Source organism: Arachis stenosperma, chromosome 3, assembly GCF_014773155.1.
Source record: "Arachis stenosperma cultivar V10309 chromosome 3, arast.V10309.gnm1.PFL2, whole genome shotgun sequence".
Classification (NCBI taxonomy): Eukaryota; Viridiplantae; Streptophyta; class Magnoliopsida; order Fabales; family Fabaceae; genus Arachis; species Arachis stenosperma.
Window position 1 is genome coordinate 164,364,880 of NC_080379.1, and position 21,090 is coordinate 164,385,969.

Below are 21,090 nucleotides of genomic sequence, written 5' to 3' on the forward strand. Positions count from 1 at the left end.
TAATTCATTTGTACTTTAACTTATTAATAAAATTGCATACATAAATTAAGGAATAATACACAATGTAGTACTTTTTCATAAAATGGAACAACTATTTTTGTTTTATGTAATTGTAGTCAAAATTAAAACATCAAAGACAAACCAAGTCCTTGATTGTACATTTGTACCAAATACATGATGGCCTGTACCATGGAATCCAAGCGCCTAATTTAGCTATTCGCTGTAAATTTTTTGTAGAGTGCTATCTATATTATTATCATTTCGGTTTTGTCAAGCAACGCACCCACCATAGTATTTGGCATAATTAGTTTACTGACTCACGCGTTCTCACTTTTTCATTATCCAATTTCATAATTACCATGCTTGTCCACTTGAATATGATGGATGATGACAATACAAAATTAATTTGCATCTTTTGAAATTATTTCATATTTGGGCACTCCCAGAATTGGCAAAACAAGTACCCTCTTTTGCATGCAGGTCTCTGCAGTCTGCACCCACTTGATCCAAGCACACTCTCAGAAACTTGAACAGAGCATCTGTCCTTGCCAAGGCTCGCTTAAAAAAAAAAAGGAAAGTCGTTTAGGAAAAAGAAATTGTAATTTATAAGAGTATTTAAAATACTTTATCATAAAATTGTGACTTTATCTCTACTGTTTTTTTGGACAGAAGAAAAAAAGAATTCATTAATCGAAATTCGAAAGTGTAATTGAAGAAGCGAACTTAAGAGTTATGCATTGACTGAAATTAACTTAGTGGCGTGGGTAGCAGAAGAATGGATCAAACTCAGAGGGTTGCAGCCATGGCAACGGCAACAGCCTCGCGCGCTCACCAGTTCCACCCTGCACGTTCACCCATTCTCGATCTCTTCAACCTTTACTTGGGAGTCTGTTCTTTTTCCTTTCATCGCTTTTCATTTCCTTCTTCTAAATTTGTTTTTCCATCTTTACTTAGTTTCCTGCATCTCTTTTCCAGAGGCATACCGCGCACAAGAACGATGACTCAATTCACGAACCACCGTAAGTTCAGCTTTTTTTTTTTTTTGGGGGTTTAGGGTTTTTGCGCTGCACTGAATAAGCATCAAATATGGAATAATTGTTGGTGTGTGTGATTTTAGGAATAAAACACAGAAGCGTGTACTTGCTCTTAGAGATATCCCTCCGCCAAATGAGCAGTTCCTTGTGGATTTTGAGCAGCTACAGAATCAGTTTCCGGTGAGTTTGAATCTCCGATCATTCCTTTGTTGTTTTGTCTTTGCAATAGTTTTCTATTAGAATGAACGGATGCCATTCTTGCTTTCAGGATCAAGATCAGTTACGCTCTGTCACCGAAACCATTATCATATCGCTAGTCATGCAGTGCAGTAGCCATGGCCCACGAGCAGAATTTCTCCTTTTTGCCATACGAAGCTTGTGCAGTATTGGCTGCATTAACTGGGATACTCTTCTTCCATCGCTCCTTGCCTCCGTTTCTTCAGCAGAATTTCCTGTTGGTCATGGCAGTCAATCAATGCCAACTGTTTCGGCTTCGGGATTATCACAGTCAGGAATGCTACCACCTACGACCTCTATTGCCAATTCTAATAATTTTCAGTCTTCAAATCCTGCTTCTCCGATACCTTCAATTCATCCTGTTGGCTCCCCTGCTCAGTCAGCTATAGAACCATTGTCTTGTTCAGCTTTATCTCCAGTCAAATCATCTGATGTTTCCAGCACCGGACCACAATCTAAACAAGTGGCATCCATCAGAAACAACGATCTTAGCAGCCTTCGCCAGCTATGTTGCAAGATTATTTTAACTGGCCTTGAGTTTAATTTGAAACCTGTGGTTTATGCTGAAGTATTCCACCATATGCTAAATTGGCTGGTAAATTGGGACCAGAGGCAACAGGGTCTTGACGAGTCTGATCTACCAAAATCATGTGGACCTGACAAAGCCTTAACAGCTTGGCTACACAGTTGTTTGGATGTGATCTGGCTTTTAGTCGACGAAGGAAAATGTCGAGTCCCCTTTTATGAATTATTACGTAGTAGTTTGCAATTCATAGATAATATTCCTGATGATGAAGCATTGTTTACACTTATCTTGGAGATCCACAGGAGACGTGATATGATGGCTATGAACATGCAAATGTTAGATCAGCATCTTCATTGCCCTACATTTGGGACTCAACGGATCCTTAATCAAGCAACACTCAGTATTTCAGGAGAAGCAGTAGCACAACCTCGACAGCCAGCGATCACTTATTTAAGTGTACTTGGAGAACCATTGCATGGGGAGGTGATGAGTCTCACAATTATCTTAAGAAAACCATTATTAATATATAATGAAAATATGATTTCCACTGAAACAGTTAAGGTTGGAAATTTGTTGGAGCAGCACATAACCTAAAAAAATGCATGAATACGTGCTTAGAGATGTCTATACAGTGGAATATGTTACCAAATCACAGTGCTCCCATCCCCCTTTGTTAATAGACAATAATAGGTCAAATATGATGGCCATGTTTATTTTCATGTTATATTCCTGGAGTTTCCAGCTTTGCATACAGATAGAATATTGATGTTTTTTCTTCACTTACTTCCCTTTGCTATCTCATTGTACTTATCTTTACGGTGAATTCAGAGGGAAGATCAAATCTGTCTATCTTATACTTTTGAACTTTTACAATTTAAGCCCTCACCTGTGACTCAAATTCTTTTGTTGTTGATATATCTCATCATATAGCAATGCAATTTCTTCATCTACTATGTACATATGTAGTTTTGATCACGATTTGTCCTAACGCAGTCACTCAATGCTTCTTGTAGGATATTGCGAATTCTATCCAGAAGGGAAGTTTGGACTGGGAGAGAGCTTTACGTTGTCTAAGGCATGCTTTCCGCACTACACCATCACCCGATTGGTGGAGACGTGTGCTGGTATTATGTCCTTGCTTTAGGCCTTCTCAAGCACCTACTCCTGGTGCAGTGTTCTCGACAGAAATGATCATTGAGGCAACTATTGATAGAATTGTTGAACTTCTAAGATTGACAAATTCAGGCAATAACCTTTTTCTTTTATGTTTTTAAATTTAACTTTCCTTTATACCCTTTTATATATGCTAGTTGTAATTGTGTGAATGCTCATATCAATGCAAGATTAAGTTGGCCAAGGACAATAAGTCATTGTTCTAAAGACAACCTTGGTTATTCTCACAGAAAGGACGCCATATGGAAAACAAATATGAAGTTGATCTTGGTTAATGAGTTGGAGGGATAAGGTGACCTTGTAAAACACGTGCACGCTCTCATACACACACACATATTGTGCTTATATCTGTATTGGGTAACAAACAAGTTTATTATCATCATGTAAGGTCATTGATGATCTGATCCTCAAAATCTCTCGGAAGTTTTATTTCTGGGGAAAAAAAAATCTATTTTATAAAGGTCATTATGACATCGAGCAATTTAAAATCAATATGGTTTAGATACAATATGATTGGGATGCCAATCCAGCTCCCACTGCAGTTTATGCAAAACTTATTATGGTTGTTGATTTACCCCCATCAAGCTTTGGGCATGACATATTCTCTTTCTTAGAGAATTCTCCTTCCCTTTATTATCTCCCCTTTGGACATCTCCCAGTTTTTGGGGGTCTCTCTTGTTTGATTGGTATTGGATTGTTATAGGTTTATGACCTTTCTTTGCTTTTCTGCTCGTTGTTGCTTCAAGGGTTTTTTTTTTGGGTTTTTTTTTTTGTTCTACATCTTTGTTGCATGCTTTTTCTTCTTAGGTTCACTCTTATCTTTTATTTTTTGCTAGTTAAAAGGATTTCTTCTCCCTCCTCAGATCAGTCAGATGTACCGTATATCTCATTTCTTTCTACTAATAGGATGTTCTAATATTCCCCAAGAATATTGATTATAATTTTTGCCTTCATCGTCAAAACTTATTTTTGAATAATTCTTGCAGAGATAAATTGCTGGCAGGACTGGCTTGTCTTCTCTGACCTTTTCTACTTTCTTATGAAAAATGGGTGCATTGATTTTGTTGATTTTGTGGAGAAATTGGTGTCACGGCTTACAGAGGGTGATCATCCTGTTCTTAAGACAAATCATGTGACTTGGCTACTTGCTCAGATAATTCGGATGGAGCTGGTCACGTCTACTTTGAACCCAGATGCTAAAAAGGTTGAGTTCAATCTATACTTTGTTGTTTTTGCTTGCTGCTATCGAAAGCGAATTTCATGTTCTTGTGCTTTTTGTTTTTTGAAAAATAAAAGCGCAGCTTGGTGTGCAAGCATCCCGCGTTAAGCAGGGTACGGCCGTATGGGGACGGGCTATACCCAAAGGGTGTAATGTAACTTTTATTTTTAAAATTAAAAAAGATAATTTCCAAAACATATTCTATTAGTCATGCATATTTTTCACATATAAATTTTCTAATTCGATAGGAATATGGTGGAAATAGTTTATGGTAGAACATTCTTTTAGATTGACGTATTATAGAAATTGAAGGAAGTTACTTTCTGCTTTTACTAACACTTGAACTCATGTATCATACAGATTGACACAACCAGAAAGATTTTATCAGTTCATAGAGATGAGAGAAATTCTGATCCTAATGGCCCTCAGAGTACTTTGCTTGAATTTATAAGCAGCTGTCAATGCTTACGCATATGGTCGTTGAACACCACAACAAGAGAATATGTGAATAATGAGCAGCTTCAAAAAGGGAAGCAAATAGATGAATGGTGGAAACAAGTAAGCAAAGGTACTATTGGTTTTCTGTACGTACTTAGGGTCTATTTTGAAATATATCTTATTGTCTTGGACTTCATATATCTTTTTCTTTTTCTTTTTTAAATATGATTAGGAAATATTCATGATTTTTTTCAAGCGTGCTTGATTTTCAGGGGATCGGATGTTGGATTATATGAACATGGATGATCGGTCAATAGGAATGTTCTGGGTTTTGTCGTACACAATGGCACAACCTACGTGTGAAACTGTAATGAACTGGTTAACTTCAGCTGGCATTGGCGAGTTGCCACCACAAACAATGGGACAAACTGAGAGATTACTCGCTACACGAGAAGTGACCCCTTTGCCCATGTCATTGTTATCTGGACTTTCGTTGAACTTATGTGGGAAGCTGTCCATGCTAATGGAGGAGGCTTTGTTTGTTGGGCAGGTCCCCCCCCCCCCCCCCCCCCCTTCTCTCTCTCTCTCTCTCTCTCTCACACACACACACACACACACATCTGGTTAAGAACAGTGTACAGCACAATATTTATACCCTCATTACTTTTCTTATTTTGAAATTACTGAAATTTCATTGAGAGGGATGCGGTTACGAGTTTCTTGGTGCTTGTTTTCCTCTTTGAACAACTAGAAATGAATTATTTAATTGTTACATCTAGTTCAGAGCAATAACTTATGTATTTGTTTATTTACATTTTTTATACAAAATTTATGTGCAGGTTATACCCAGCATTGCGATTGTTGAAACGTACACTAGATTGTTGCTCGTCTCACCTCATTCATTATTTCGCTCACATTTCAATGTAATTTCCTTTAAAATTCTTGCCTCTTATGTTATTCTTTTAAAAGGCGTATTATGTATGCTTGAGAAAAGTTAAAATACATTGTTCTTTGATCTCTCACTTCATCTTCTTGATCTTATGGTGTCAGGAAATCTCTTAATGCATCTTTTTTAAGTTTGCATGAAGTTGTTTGGATGACCTTTTGTTGATCCTCCATATTGTTCATATTTAACATTTTATGCGCTTGCTTATTGCTATTATAAACATATGTTGACAATGCTACTTTTTGCAGCATTTAGTGCAAAAAAATTCTTCGTTATTGAGCAAGTCTGGAGTAACACTTTTGTTGCTTGAGATATTGAACTACCGGTTACTTCCACTTTACAGGTGATTATTCTGTATGCCACAATTTGTTTTAATAAAAGAAGAATTTCATTAAGGCAGAAAGAAGAATAATACAAGATAGAGAGGATAAGAGGTCGTGTATACAAGAGCCAAAAACAATCAAAAGAGTTATCTACTAAAGCATAGTTTTCAATCTCTCAACATGTTTGAGAGGGAAATTCCTATAAAGAGCTTTACACCAAACTGATGGTGCAAAAACGCTAGTCCTATCCTATAAAACTTGCTTGTCAAAAAATTTGCTATTGAAGGTGCATGCATTGCGCTCCAACCAAGTACTCTGGATAGTGACATATACTGCACATTGTGTAGGAGCTTACTTTTTGTTTTTGTTTGGCCAATTTTGTTTGAAGGTGTTTCAAGGTCTATAGGGTTTTATCATCTAAACCTCTAACTTTCAGAAAAGGACTTAGATGAAGACGAATCTTCTATTTGGAGTGAATTGGATTATTCTCAATGTTTTAATTGAAGTTTCATTTCGTTTAGGTACCATGGAAAAAACAAAGTCTTGATGTTTGATGTGACAAAGATTATGTCTGCCCTAAGAGGCAAAAGAGGAGATCATCGAATATTCAGATTAGCTGAAAACTTATGCCTGAATCTTATTTTCTCATTGAGAGATTTCTTCTTTGTTAGAAGGGAAGGAAAGGTGGTTGCTTTGCTCTCCAGGCTTGAACATATATTAGCTTGCTTGTCATTCTGGAACAGACTGAGGCTTTATTTTCCCCCCCTACTATTTTACAGGGTCCATCTGAATTTACGGAAACCTTGAACCGAGCAGCTGTTGTAACACTTGCTATACTTATTAAAACACGTGGGGTTGCAGATGCTGATCACCTGCATTATCTACAAAGTATGTTGGAACAAACATTGGCAACAAGCCATCATACATGGTCAGAAAAAACACTACGCTTCTTCCCTCCAGCTTTGCGTGAAGCATTGAGTGGCCGAATGGATAATCGAAGCCAGGAAATAAAATCATGGCAGCAGGTTGGTTATTCAAGTTTTCTTTTCATATCTGCATATGTACTGGCATGCCTTCTAAATGGTAAAGATTAAAGTCATGGAATAGTGTCTTTTGTTATCTCAACCTGCTCCTGTTATTTTGAAAATTATTCGTTAAAGAAAGAGGGATGCGAACTTCAATAGCTTGGAAATATTCAATAGATGAAAGATAAAGCTTAGCACTTCTGAATTATCATGCATGAATAACAAAAGGAAGGACCTTTTCATGCCAAACTTTTTATACTATTCAACACAGTAGATCTCTCCATCTGTGCATCAATAAATGAATGCTTATCAATCACATCGTCCTTAAATCTAAATAAATAAATAAAAAATTTCTGCTTGTATAGTATTTTGTAGTATAACATTTAAAGAAATAAAAACTTAAAGCTACTCCTTTTGCGAAACCCTGTGATACATAACACTAAAGTGCGAAAGATAGACAACTGTTATTTTTAACATTTTGATGGTTATAATCCCTTTAGTGCCATGATAGCAACTAGATTCCTATGTTTTCTGGGGCCCTTATCCAAAAAGATGTGCCTCACCAGCCAATGTGTGCTAGGTACTGATCCATTCTAGGACTTTGTCTTAGTGGATTAGGTCAAACTGTTGTTTGCGCTGGTCCAAACTTTGAACTTCGAAGCCTAAATGGATTTTATATGCCTGAGCATCTTAGAGTATCTTACTAGGACAGTAGGACCAAAACCTAACAACTTAACCTTCTAGGATGGTTGATCCTTGGCATGAACCAGTAAATTACCATACATGTTTATTTTGAAGTTGTGGTATGTATGAAGTTTATAAATTAAGCATGACATGAACTGCCGCTATTTATTAGATTACATTTTTAAGAAACAACTAGCTGAATAGAAGTTTTTGCTTTATGAAACATGGTTAGAGGTAAAGAGGCTAGTGAATATGTTGTTGGAAATATGTTTTTATTAATTTTTTTTTTCTCCCTCTTGGTATGTAAATTTACTTTGGAGACACTTTTGCAGACAGAATCCACTGTCCTAATCCAGTGCACCCAGCTTCTTTCACCGTCAGCTGATCCTAGTTATGTTATGACCTATATCAATCATAGTTTCCCTCAGCACCGACGATATTTGTGTGCAGGTGCATTGACATTAATGCATGGCCAAGCAGAAAACATTAACACCGGGAACCTGGTATTATTCTTTTCACCGTCATCTTAATGATACACATTGTGTTGGTAGCTGCTAGAACCTTACAAGATTAAAACTAATGAATTACCATTTGCTTATTCGTCTGCCACTTTCTGAACATTCTTGTCTAGCTCTTTTCTTTAATTTCCGAAACACTGTTGCAACAATAATTAAAATGTTCATCGTTAATGGGGTGGGATACATGGAACAATCAATGCCATGGTCTTTATAAAAACCTAAATTTTTACTAAAATCACAATAGGTTTAGTTCATGACGAAAATTCAGCAAGTTCTCCATATTTGTCTAGGGACGCGTGCTGAAGGAATTTTCTCCTGAAGAGGTGACAGCTAACATTTACACAATGGTGGATGTTCTGCTTCATCACATGCAGGTGGAGCTCCAGCAAGGACATTCCTTACAGGTTAATAGCTCTTACTAGGCTTTTTGTATGTTAGTATCTGTTTATCGATATTCAATATTCATCTAGTTTTTCTTGACAGGACCTTCTATCAAAAGCTTGTGCAACCATTGCCTTCTTTGTCTGGACACACGAGTTACTTCCTTTGGATATCTTGCTTTTAGCACTTATTGATCGCGATGATGACCCACATGCTTTGCGTGTTGTGGTATGTGTATTTTTAACTCTATCTGTGGATGTTTTAGTAGTGTTTACCATTGCAAAATTTGAACCATTTTAAGAATTGGTGATCAAATTCCTTGCTGTTTGACATGGGAATAAAAAAATGTGATATCATATTGAAGCCTTATTGTCAGCTATGTTTGTATCGTCTTTACTAACCATGTCTTCTTTCGATGTTAAGGTCCTTGAACAAAACTGCTGTTGCATGACTAAGGTCCTAGATTTATTTTTCTCTTACTAGCCCCTCTTTTTCCTCTGCTGAATGGAACCGGGACTTTTGGGGAGAACATTTAATACTAGGGTTCTGCTAGTTAGTTCCTGAATGTAGTGGTTAAGATTTCGATAGTGGAAATCTTCAAGGCTTTTAATGCATCAATAAATTGGAAACTTAGGAAAAAGATTATTTTAAGTAAAACTTTTGATAAAAATGTTTATCAAAACATTTAATATTACTGTAACCAAGATGAGAAAAATCACTTAGCTGTTTGAATTCTTGTATTCCTAAATGCTTTAGCTATTTGAAAGACCATTTACAAGTTCTGTGTTTCAATTTTTAACGACTTTTCAAATTTCATGCACAAACGTAAAATCTGACTACCCAAGTACATTAAATATAAAATTATGTTAATTTCAAAAGATAATATATAAAATTATGTTAACTCAAAGTAATGTTGCTTCCTATTATTCAGAATTTTAAAAGAATGTTTTATCTAGCATTTGGTTGTCTCCAAAGATGAATAATGTTATGACCAATGTTACAGATTAGTCTACTTGATAGACAAGAGCTTCAGCAAAGAGTGAAACTCTTCTGTATTACACATGGCCCCCATGAACATTGGCTTTACACAGGAGTATACAAGCGGGTAGAGGTACAAAAGGCTCTTGGAAATCACCTCTCAGGGAAGGATAGGTATACTAAATTCAGTCTTTCCCGATGAGATAAAGTATGCTTTTATTTTTTTTTTTCTTTTTTGATGTTTCTATAAAATTAGATAATTTTATCCAGATGCCCCTTCATGTGTACAGTTTTTCATTGCAAAGCTCTGAAAATTGCATGCCCTGACAATAGCTATATCAAACTTTCCAGGTTCCCTGTGTTCTTTGATGATATTGCAGCACGTTTGCTTCCAGTCATCCCCTTTATTATTTATAGACTTATTGAAAATGATGCTATGGATCCAGCAGACAGAATACTGTGCATGTATTCTACATTACTTGCTTACCACCCTTTTAGATTTACGTTTGTTCGTGATATACTTGCATACTTCTATGGTCATCTTCCTCCAAAGCTTATTGTCCGTATACTCAATGTACTTGATATCAGCAAGGTATAAAAACCACCTGCTTTCTGGGTAGTCTTGTTTTGTTTCCTTATGGTTGCATAAAATGGTATTTACTTTTGCAACTATAATTGGATGCGTATGTATTTCAGATTCCCTTCTCAGAGTCATTCCCGCAGCAACTAACTTCACCAAATCCTGCTGTGTGTCCTCCTCTGGATTATTTTGCAACTCTGTTATTGGGGTTAGTGAATAATGTTATCCCACCATTGCATAACAATTCAAAATCTGGATCAATGGTAGATGCAACAAAACATAACAAGCCTCCAGCTATGTCTCAGTCTGGAACAGCAAATTCTTCTGAGGGCCAGAAGGCATTCCACCAAATTCAGGATCCTGGCACATATACTCAACTAGTTCTCGAGACAGCTGTCCTTGAAATACTTTCCCTTCCTGTATCTGCCTCTCAGATAGTGCAATCTCTTGTTCAGATTATTGTTAATATACAACCAACACTGATACAGTCCAACGGTGGTCTCCAGAGTGGTTCAACAGGGCAAGGTTCAGTTTTACCAACATCGCCTTCAGGGGGAAGCTCAGATTCTCTTGGGGCAAGCAGATCAACTCCTTCAAATCCTGGAATAAATACATCTAATTTTGCTTCACGAAGCGGTTATACATGCCAACAACTGTCTTGCTTGTTAATCCAAGCTTGTGGCCTCCTACTGGCTCAGCTTCCTTCCGATTTTCACTTTCAGCTTTACTTGGAGACGACACGAGTTATAAAAGAAAACTGGTGGCTTACAGATTGGAAAAGGTCACTTGGTGAAATAGACTCTGCCGTTGGCTATGCTTTGTTAGATCCAACTTGGGCTGCACAGGACAATACCTCAACAGCTATTGGTATGGTTTTGCAGAGGCATTGTCTCCTAAAGATTACATTGCTTAAGTCATAACACTGGAACTTTCTTCCTTTTTTCCCCTTGGTAACAATCATAGTGTCATACTGTTAGATTTCAAATTTTATATATCAATCTCTCATTGATATTACAAGATGCAACTCAATTGGTGACATTTTCCTAACCAAAATATATATGAATTCCTTGACCAAGGGTCTCTGAGGTTGGCATGTAAAAGTTTCCAACATGCACAATTTTCCTTGAGGTATTTATGCCTTTAAGGGATAAATAGGGCTGGATAAAATACTGGGTCAATATAAGATTCAAAAAGATGTCATTTGCCCAAAATTAGATTCTCTAGTTATATTAAGGTAGAAGCCAACTGATAGGGTGGAAGTTCTTGAAGTTTCTCTCTTCAGAGAATTTTTTCTTTTTCTTTTTTTTTTTTTTTCAATTTCAAATAGTAGATTAACTAAAAGAACATGGAACTAGCTTCGGGTTTGAAACTGTATTTTGTTATCTTTTTTATAATTCAATCTTCCAATGGATAATTATTAATTTTTTTTATTTCATTATCAGCATTTATCTGCATGGAAATTGAAATCTGGTACCTAGATTTATGCTTGGTAGGATAGGATATGCTTGATGATAATTAGGCAAGCTTCCGAGTCATGGTCTTGGCTTGTAATTTCAGGGAATATTGTTGCCTTGCTTCATTCTTTCTTCAGTAACCTCCCTCAGGAATGGTTAGAAGGGGCGCATGTTATCATCAAGCAACTTCAGCCCATAAAATCAGTTGCAATGTTGAGGATAGCATTTCGTATCATTGGTCCACTCCTTCCAAAACTTGCCAATGCTCATTCACTGTTCATCAAGGTACAGAAAACATTCATTTTCACCATTTTAGGAAATTTTCATGCTATGTGTGAATATGCTTACAATAAGAATGTGACCAGACTGAGCTTGTGCGTATCCTTCACTAGTATTATCACAGTATCAATAATTTCTCTCTCTCCTTTGTCCTTGACGTAAACATGAGTATGGAACCATGATAGAAAAAGTGGAGGGAGAGAATTCTGATATGATATAAATGATAGTATCTGATACTATAGGAGAGAGGAATGGGAAGCTTGCTGTGCAAGCTACAAATGTAGGTCAGTCGTTCTGATTCTACAGTAGAAAGCTTGGTATTTCCAATGTACCCAAGTTCAATTCTTTGGTTTCACAAAACCTTGGATTTAATTATTGGTGGGGGGAAAAAAATTTCTTTCTGTGGCTATTGTCTTTAGAGATTAGGGTTGTGTGTAATTTTTTTTTTGGACGGGCTCATATGGGTTACTAAGATTTTCTGGTATTTGTGTTTTTCCTCCCAACCGTTCATTGTCAGACTCTGTCATTACTCTTAAGCATACTTGTGGATGTATTTGGAAAAAACTCCCAACCACCAGCTGCCGTTGAAGCATCGGAAGTAGCTGATCTCATTGACTTCCTGTAAGTTCTCTACTCGTTGATCTAAAATGTGGCTCCTAAAGTTTATCTTGTGCTGCCTGCTGCTTATTTTTCTATGATACTTGGTGTTCAGCCATCACGCCGTCCATTATGAAGGTCAGGGAGGACCAGTGCAAGCTAGCAGCAAACCTAGACCAGATGTTTTGGCTCTTATTGGAAGGGCGTCAGAGAACCTTCGTCCGGACATTCAGCATCTGCTTTCACACCTAAAACCTGATGTGAATTCTTCTGTATATGCTGCATCTCATCCAAAGTTGGTACAGAATCCGACTTAGGCGGTAGAGTATACCCTCAGCAAGTCAGGGTAAGTGGTGAGGAGAAAGAAACTTCAAGCTTTATTCTTTTCTCAGCTAAACATTCCCATGTATACAGAGATCAAATATTTGTTACCTTTGTATTGGAACCCTGCAGGTAGTCTCGCTAACATTTTTGTACATGGGGCCTGTTTAGTGTTAAGAAGTGGGAATGCCTCCAGGACTGAACATGTTTCTTTAAAAGCATGTTGTGAAGTACAATCCGGTGACAAACTGACGACAGAATCTAGATCTTGTAATTAAGAACCCAACTTAGATTTTACACTTGTATTTCTTCCAAAGTGTCGATGTATATATATGTTGCAATGTTTTCTGTGAAACTTAGGTACTAGGTAATGCCTCATCAATTTTCTTCAGGAGTTACTGTGCATGTACGCCTCTTCATCATCAATCCATATATTAAGCTAAGAGGATGCTTTTGGTGCAGTTGCCCCTTTTCATGGATAAATGATTTGTAATTTTCCATTGATGGCGTGGATAGGAGGATTGTACACGTAAGCGAAGCCAGGAATCTTTATTTGGCCCCAAAAATAAAATATTGAACAAGTGATTTAACGGCTAATTTTTTTTTGTATGGAAAAAATATTGGTGTTTTTGTTGAAAATGGGAGTATTTGGTGTAATTACAGATGGGTGGATTTTTTGGGTGGGAAGCCAACACGTGGGGGGTGTGTTGCAACACGTGGGGGGCGTGGTGGACACGTGGCAGCATTCCGGCCAACACGTGGGGGGCGTGTTGCAACACGTGGGGGGCGTGTTGAATGATTTCCATACTATCGTAATACACTTCAAATATCAATATTCAACTAAAACACCATCTCTCTTTCCATATTAAAAATAATTTCTGTGATTTAACGCCCTTTTTTTTTTTTTTTCCAAAATTTATGTGCAGTTGAGCAATTTCCTGTACATTAGTCCCATTTACTTGAGAAGGTTAATAATTATTCTCACTGGTGAAGATGCAATACTCACAATCACATAGTCACATGCGACAATAGTGTATCAGTGGGCACCAAACTACAATGGCAGTTACTGTGTCAGTTAATTTAATTCTCTTCGTTATGGATCCGTGGTATGTTCGCGTGCATGGAAAGTAATCTCTCCATGGTCCCCATAGAGATTTGGAGCAGCCTTTATTTATGTGTTATTCGCACTAATCAATGTCAATTTGTTCAATAATTATTAACTTAACTGATTTTCTTCCTACAATTTTTCCACTCTAATCACATTTTATTAAAAGATCGATAGTGGCTAGCAAAAAAATATTTTATGTTGGATGTTATAAACCAATGTATTTTTTTTTAGCAAGAAAAATTCATGTGGAGTTTTTTTTTAACACGTTCGTATTAGTAAATATAATTTAAAAGTAATCTGAAAGTAATTTATAATTTAGTATTATATGTAAAAAGATGGATAATTTTAAAGGAGGTAGGTAGAATAGTGAACTGCTCTATCCGTTTTAGAAAAGAGAAACTCTTAAAAGACCAGTAATTTTTAATATTTTTGTCCATTATTTGACCAATAAATTAATTATTAATTTATTTGTATAAACTTTGAAAAAAATATGAGTGTAAACTATATTGATTTATGTATACTACTAGTATAAAATATATATTGAAATACAAATAATAAAATACACATTAAAATAAATTAAACCACACATGTATATACAAATACATTAGCGACTGATTTTGTTGTACCAAAAGTATTTTTGTAAATTTTTTGACGTTGGAGGGTCAATCTTTTTTTTTTTTTCTCTGGCCATGCATAGTTTCAACAAGGACCACACAAAACCTCCGAAAGGACCACAGTGGTGGAGTCGTTGCTAGCTATCTTCTTCATGTTTCTGTTTCCCACGTGATTATTGTCCATGAATGCATGATATTAATATCTCTCTATGATGGTACGAGTTGTAAATTAATTATCACTTTCGTGTTCATTAATTGAATAATGGTCCATGGTAGAACATAAAATATAAAAATCTAAAACGGGCATTTATTCCCAATGGGATCAATCGTACGTATTAATAGTGGTCCATCCTACAACATTTGAAGTTACAGAAAATACTTGTTCTCTGAAATAGGTTCCTATGATGCTATCCTTGCTTCACTTGTAGTGGTAGAGCATTTGAAGCAATGCTGGTAGCACCATTGTGTTCTGCAGTGCCATATTCCTCACTCTTCTTGTTCAGGTTATATGGTGCTGAATTCATCACCCTGCAAGCATACAAAGTGTGGCATCACAATCACATCAATAATTTCATCCAATCTTGGTCATAGAGCAGCATTTCTGTGTGTCTATACTAACCTCTCCTTGCGCTTCTCTAGAAAACGAGCCAACGATGCTTTACGAGCCTGTGGCACAGCTGCATCACAGATAGCTAAAATCAATAAATCAAGACTGCAGATTGATTCCTCTGAGTTAATATGTAATTTGCAAATGAAATTCCAAAACGAAAGAAACATCAAAACAAGAGTGTGAGAAATAATATTGCCAGAAAGTACCTGAAGTCAACATAGTGGTTGCGCTCACTACTTTTGGAGGCTCCACCTTACTAACAGAACCGGTGGGAACCCCGGTCGTTTTGGCAGTCAGAAATTCATCAGTACTAGTGGAGCCACTCCCTGACTGCGCACCCGAATGCGATGAGACGGATAAAGGACTTGGAACACCGGAGCAGGGTGGTTGATTGACAGGCACACTATCACCCGCCCCCAACTTTGAACCAGCTGCCTGAACCTTGGGCTGTGCCAACTCATTGCCAGCCAACAACATAATAGCTTGTGCCTGAAGAAATATCGCCACATTTAAAGTTAACCACGATGGATGCCTGGTTAGCAAGGTGTGAAATAAATGGAGAAAGGTACCTTTTCAGCAGAGATATCTTGGAAGACATTAACAGTACCCGCATAGAAGATTGTAAGTTGTGCAGAAGGTGGAGCTGTTTTCACATTGCTGCTTCAGAAGAAATTGAACCAGATTAAAATAATTGATACAAGTGTGTGCACTGCACACATAAAAATTCAAGGACAAACTCAAATCACCGTTCAGCAACAGCACCGATGGTTGGTGTAATTGGTATTCCCCCAAGTAATGTCTGCTTCACATTAGCACTGCCTATATTCTGAGCAGCCGATGCAAAGTGATTCTTCAGGTATGGATTCCCCACAGAAACTGAAATTGCTTGATTGGAAACTGAAAACATCTTCACATCGTGAGGACGATTCACAGAATTCACATCATGTTGTACAGGATGCGGAGTCATGGAAAAATGAAAGCCACCTTGTCCATTGTGATTGAAAGATTTCTAAATAGTAAGAACGGAAGGAAGGGAAAAGAACATGTCAGCGGTTTACTTATGGAAGGTTAGATCATTGTGGTGAAGTCAATTTATCACAGGGGAACTTGGAACTTGGATGTTGAGCAAAACACAAGAACATCAAGCTAAGTTCAGATCTGAAGTGAAGTGAAGTTCATTTCTTATACCAGATATAGTAAATAAGCAGAATGAAAACATTTGTCCTCTTCAAGTACAAAGTAGACTTTAAAATAGAACTCAAACTCTAGAAGATTAAATATTGAACTAACTTGTCAATTTGGGAGGAATCTAGAGAAAGTGAGAGAGATGGTAAGTAGTGTGAAACCTGAAGTTCAGGAGCAGGGAACTTTAGAGTGGAGTCAAAAGGCTTCTCATCTTGAGAAACCTTAAAAGACATCAAGTGTGGAACAGCAGAGACTTTGCTTGAGAAAAGCCATTGAGCAGTAGAGCCCTTGGTGAAGCCTACAATACAAATTAGAGACTCAATTTCCCACTCAACACTCAGATAATAGAATTTGACAACTTGGAATCTATTAATTACCCTATGTCTCTACCTACTTGTTTATTAGAAATACCCAATCAACAAATTGGCAACAACTTCACCATGAATATTGCAAATTTAACATACAACATAAACTACTTCAAGAAAATCTAAACAATAATCATGATTTATTAAGCTCCATTAAGATAACCCACTACACACGGGATGGGACCCCCTAATAAATAAGCAATCAAATTGTAAGAACATGATGACATGTTTAATTTTGTAGCTCAAACCAAGCTGCATGCAATCTGAGAAAGCAGAATTGAACCCAGAAAAGGAGAAAAGGGAAAGCAAGGCAAAACTGAATTCACAAGTTTAAGCAGCAAAAGAAGTAGTAGTTAAAGAAGTTGATAGGGAGAAGGGAACATGCCAGAATCTTTGGAGCCATCATCGTTGATCTCTTCTTTGACCACAAGTGGCTCCTTTGAGCTTAGACCCATGAAATCTCTCTCCATTATCACCACTATATTTATATCTATCCAAATTCAATCAACAGAGAGAACCTTCTTCTTCTTCTTCTTTCCCAAAATAGAAACCAAAAGAGAAAAACTTTGTTCCTTCTTCAGAAAAACATGAAGCACAGAGAAACAAAGAAGAACAAAGGAAAATAAAAAGCTGAGAGAAAGAGAGAAGACCAATGCTATCTGGTCACAGAGGTAGAGCAAGTCTCGTGAGATCTTGACCGTTGAATCTTTTCCCTTTTAATAATCAAAGGTTAATAGCTTCCCGGTAAAGCCGGTTGGGATGGACGGGATAGTCCGGTAAATGAGCACGTGCGTTATGTATTCACACTTCACAAGAACGAGGCAGTGAACATTGGGTTGGGTTCCCAGTTGTCGGTGACACCAGCTCTCTCATTGGCTAACATTAAGCACGTGACCTCTTGCATTTTAACATTCATTCCTATCCTCTCTCTATATTTTTGAGGTGGAAAAGATATAAATTCATAGTTGCTATGCCTTAGCTTTAATTTTAAACATTTCTGGAGAGTACTAATTATAATTAAAATAATAATATTCTAACTCGAAATGAGTTTCATATTCGTAATCCAATAATATTTGATGTGTTTGACAAATGTTGAAAACATGTGCTAGCTCCCCGGCCGCCTAATAATTATTGTGGTCCCTCTCCCTAGTAACTATATATATATATATATACTCTATTATATAGATTAAATTTGTATAGAGAGTATAATTTTTTTTATAATTATTTTTTATTATATTATTATTATTTAAAATATGAATTCTAATTTTTTTAAATATTATTTTATTTTATAAAAAATTTTTATAAACTTATATTTTTATTATATAATTTACCATATATATAAAGAGAGAAATTAAAAATTATTTTATTTAATATTTATTAATAAAATAAATTTTGTTTGTTTTTGTTATTAAACATATATATACACTGTTATTTTTTTCCCTCTTTATACAACTAATCAACTATGAATGTAAAAAACAAAAGCAAATAAATGAAGTTGTGATTTGATAATTTCATATACTATTAGAAATAATGTGAAGAAGGTTTCATGAAATAAAATATTAACGCAATAATATAAGGTAGCATTTATTTTAACGTATTAGAATAAAAATTGAGAGATTAAAATTCAGTATTATATTTATTAGTCGAGAGATTGGTATTAAAATTTCAATCTCTATGTTAAAATTTTAGTATTTTAGTATTTTAAAAAAGTAGAACATAGGAGACTGAAATTTTTTAAAATAGAGACATAAATTTTAATAATATTTTTTACTTAAAATATCTCATTTTAATTAATTAATTTTAAATTTATCTTTTATATAAATTAAATTATAATTTTATTCTTATTTTAGTTTTTGTCTCCTACTTTACACCAAATATATAAGACTTATTTTAATTTTTGTTTTCTTGTCTCAATTTTTTCATCTTTATCTTTCTTATAAAGGCTATCTAAATACTTATTACCCTTGTTTGTTTTACTTGCATGATTAATACTTTAATAAGAATAAATATTAGTATAATTTATATGATTAATAACATACCTCTTAAAAAGAGAACATTATTATTTACTATTTAAAAAAAATTTATATATAATTATTTTTATATAATATTAATATTTAATAATTATTAAATAATAATTGAATAATTATTATTTAATAATTATTAAATATTAATATTATATAAAAATAATTATATGTGAATTGCCATCTAATTATTTAGAACACATTGATGGAAGCATTTTTAAATATTAAATTAAGATTTTAAATTCTCTTAAAAGCTAAACTGATCATCTATACCTTTATTCATATCATCAATGTTAGAGAAAACAAAAATATTATATATACACTAAAAAATTAATTATTGAATTAATTATTATATATATTTACATATTAATTTATATATTTTTAATTAAATAATTAATTATTAAAATAATTTATTTTTTAATAAATTAATAATTAAATTATATATATTAATATAATAAATATTATGATAAAATATTAAATATATTTTTATATGCAGTAGTTGATGATATAATTAATTTTTTATTTTTATAAATAGCACGATGGAATAGAAAATCCTCTGGTGGGGGATTGCTTTCAAACAAAGAAACACCACAATCATGACCAAGTTCAATAATTGATGATGCCATATATTATAAAAAAAAATTAATTATTCTGTTAATTTCTATAGTTTTACGAAATTTTTAATTCGATTTTTATATATGTTTTTTAATTAGGTCTTTACACTATTTTTTTTTTTAATTGAGTCTCTATATTTTTTTTTCATTTATTTGAGTCCCTATACTATTTTTCTTATAACATCTTTATATAATTAAGTCAATTACTATAAAAAAAAATCTAATTAAAAAAATTAATATAAAAACTTAATTAATATATATATATATATATATATATATATATATATATAGACCTCATTAAAAATTTTATAAAATTATAAAAATCGACTGGCTAATTAAATCTAAAAAAAACGTTCAATAATATACTTATCTAACCATTACTAATGGTGTGTCTTTTAGACACCCACAAAAAAATGGTCTCTTTTTCTTAATCCATTTTGCATATAACAGAATAAAGTTTTCGGTTTCACATGTATGACTACCACTTTGGTTTAGAGAAAATGTTAGCCCAATATTTTTAATAATATAAAAAGAAGTTGATTATTATTATAAAAATATTTAAAAATTATTAAAATTTATTATTTTTATTGATTATTTTTAGTTATTAATATAATTTTTTAGATTAATAATTTAATAATATATTTTAATTTATATTTTTAAATATTAATAATTATTTATTGATAAAAAATAATAAATTATATATGTTGATCCTCTAGCATTTTATTATTATTCGTCTTTCTCGTAATTTAAATATAAGAAAAATTACTGACGCATTTTTTAAACTTTAATATTAGTAAAATATAGGCTAATATGTTATATCTCAAACGACATAATCTTCTCATATTCATTTAGAAATTGCGGATTCAAGTCTCACTCTTAACTTTGAAAAAAAAATTAATAAAATATAGTTGTTTTGTTACATTATTATTCTGTGTTATTATTTAAAATTTTGCTAGGTAAACAATTATTAATTATTCATATTGTTTAATATTTTTACTATGGACTTTGCTAAGTAGATAATAGTTATTGTGAACAATACATGTAAATAATAGACTCTAAAATTGATCTAATAAAATAAAAACACATTACATCTAAATTAGTCACATAAATCTTAATATTAGAATAATTATCTGCATATCCAATAAATTGAATATCTAGTATATATATTATTTATAGTGTTTAGTATTTTTATTATCTATCGATACTTTTTCTATTTATTATATCATATATCAACATGCGCGAGATATTCAATCCGAACCAAGTATTATAAAATTAATTATGAATATGCAGTTGTAGAAGTAAAATTGTGTAAGCAACGCAACACTGCACCCACATTGTAATATAATAATGGATACGTAATCCTAAATTGAAAGCAACGTAATACCACGCCTTTGTTCTGTAACATTGTTTACATCTACATTTTAATTACAAAATCAGTATAAATATATAGTATTCTAAATTAATCCGAACCAAAGACGAAGGTGCAATAAATTTTTTTATTTCTGTCACCATCCTATTTATTAAAAAATTATTTACTTTCGGCCTGCATCTTCAATAACGCAAAGCAGTAGTATTAAACTATTAATATATGGGGATTCTAGTCTCTGAGGAGTGAGGAGTGAGGACTTCCTTGGAAAAGAAAATATTTAAAAGAATTATAATAGAGTCAAACAGAACATGAAAGGGAAAAATATTGATGTGTTGAAAAAGTTAAAAAATGATGGACCAACCTTTTAAAAACGAATGAATATATATTACTAGAGACTAATAGACATTATCCTTTGTTAATTTATACATCGCCACACAATTGTATTTGGGTGTGAGGGGCGACAAATATGTATACGCTTATGAAACGTGAGC

At 34.1% G+C, this 21,090-nt stretch overlaps 2 protein-coding genes across 4 annotated transcripts; one reads left to right on the forward strand and one right to left on the reverse strand.

Annotated features, from left to right (window-relative positions):
- Positions 1–314: 314 nt before the first annotated feature.
- On the forward strand, positions 315–13,174 carry LOC130970133 (mediator of RNA polymerase II transcription subunit 23). Of its 2 annotated transcripts, none has more exons than XM_057896129.1 (22): positions 315–886; positions 976–1,019; positions 1,118–1,214; positions 1,303–2,280; positions 2,811–3,042; positions 3,957–4,174; positions 4,550–4,757; positions 4,900–5,177; positions 5,467–5,550; positions 5,822–5,916; positions 6,418–6,580; positions 6,676–6,921; positions 7,938–8,108; positions 8,414–8,527; positions 8,607–8,732; positions 9,508–9,656; positions 9,834–10,074; positions 10,179–10,929; positions 11,620–11,801; positions 12,313–12,416; positions 12,508–12,745; positions 12,846–13,174. In XM_057896129.1, the coding sequence occupies exons 1-21, from the start codon at positions 776–778 to the stop codon at positions 12,707–12,709; spliced, it is 4,794 nt and encodes a 1,597-aa protein (XP_057752112.1). In that variant the 5' UTR covers positions 315–775; the 3' UTR covers positions 12,710–12,745; positions 12,846–13,174. The 2 variants fall into 2 exon arrangements, with proteins under 2 accessions (XP_057752112.1, XP_057752111.1); XM_057896128.1 differs by having other exon boundaries at positions 316–886; positions 12,508–12,738.
- A 1,483-nt stretch (positions 13,175–14,657) lies between these two features.
- Positions 14,658–17,454, reverse strand: LOC130968882 (protein TIFY 6A). Of its 2 annotated transcripts, none has more exons than XM_057894358.1 (7): positions 16,981–17,454; positions 16,392–16,528; positions 15,792–16,054; positions 15,615–15,702; positions 15,252–15,534; positions 15,055–15,127; positions 14,658–14,963 (listed from the first exon to the last, which is right to left on the reverse strand). In XM_057894358.1, exons 1-7 carry the CDS (start codon positions 17,063–17,065, stop codon positions 14,843–14,845), a joined length of 1,050 nt encoding a protein of 349 aa, XP_057750341.1. In that variant the 5' UTR covers positions 17,066–17,454; the 3' UTR covers positions 14,658–14,842. The 2 variants fall into 2 exon arrangements, with proteins under 2 accessions (XP_057750341.1, XP_057750342.1); XM_057894359.1 differs by having other exon boundaries at positions 15,055–15,112; positions 16,981–17,286.
- Positions 17,455–21,090: the final 3,636 nt, after the last annotated feature.

What these genes read in the sequence shown, in the direction of transcription:
- LOC130970133 (XM_057896129.1), top strand. Translation starts at nt 776, where the DNA reads ATGGATCAAACTCAGAGGGTTGCAGCCATGGCAACGGCAACAGCCTCG. An exon ending in TGAACCCAGATGCTAAAAAG is followed by an intron (nt 4,175 to 4,549) that starts GTTGAGTTCAAT and finishes TGTATCATACAG; the next exon opens with ATTGACACAACCAGAAAGAT. An exon ending in AAATAAAATCATGGCAGCAG is followed by an intron (nt 6,922 to 7,937) that starts GTTGGTTATTCA and finishes ACACTTTTGCAG; the next exon opens with ACAGAATCCACTGTCCTAAT.
- LOC130968882 (XM_057894358.1), bottom strand. Translation starts at nt 17,065, where the DNA reads ATGGAGAGAGATTTCATGGGTCTAAGCTCAAAGGAGCCACTTGTGGTC. An exon ending in ATCGGTGCTGTTGCTGAACG is followed by an intron (nt 15,703 to 15,791) that starts GTGATTTGAGTT and finishes CTTCTGAAGCAG; the next exon opens with CAATGTGAAAACAGCTCCAC. An exon ending in AACCACTATGTTGACTTCAG is followed by an intron (nt 15,128 to 15,251) that starts GTACTTTCTGGC and finishes TATTGATTTTAG; the next exon opens with CTATCTGTGATGCAGCTGTG.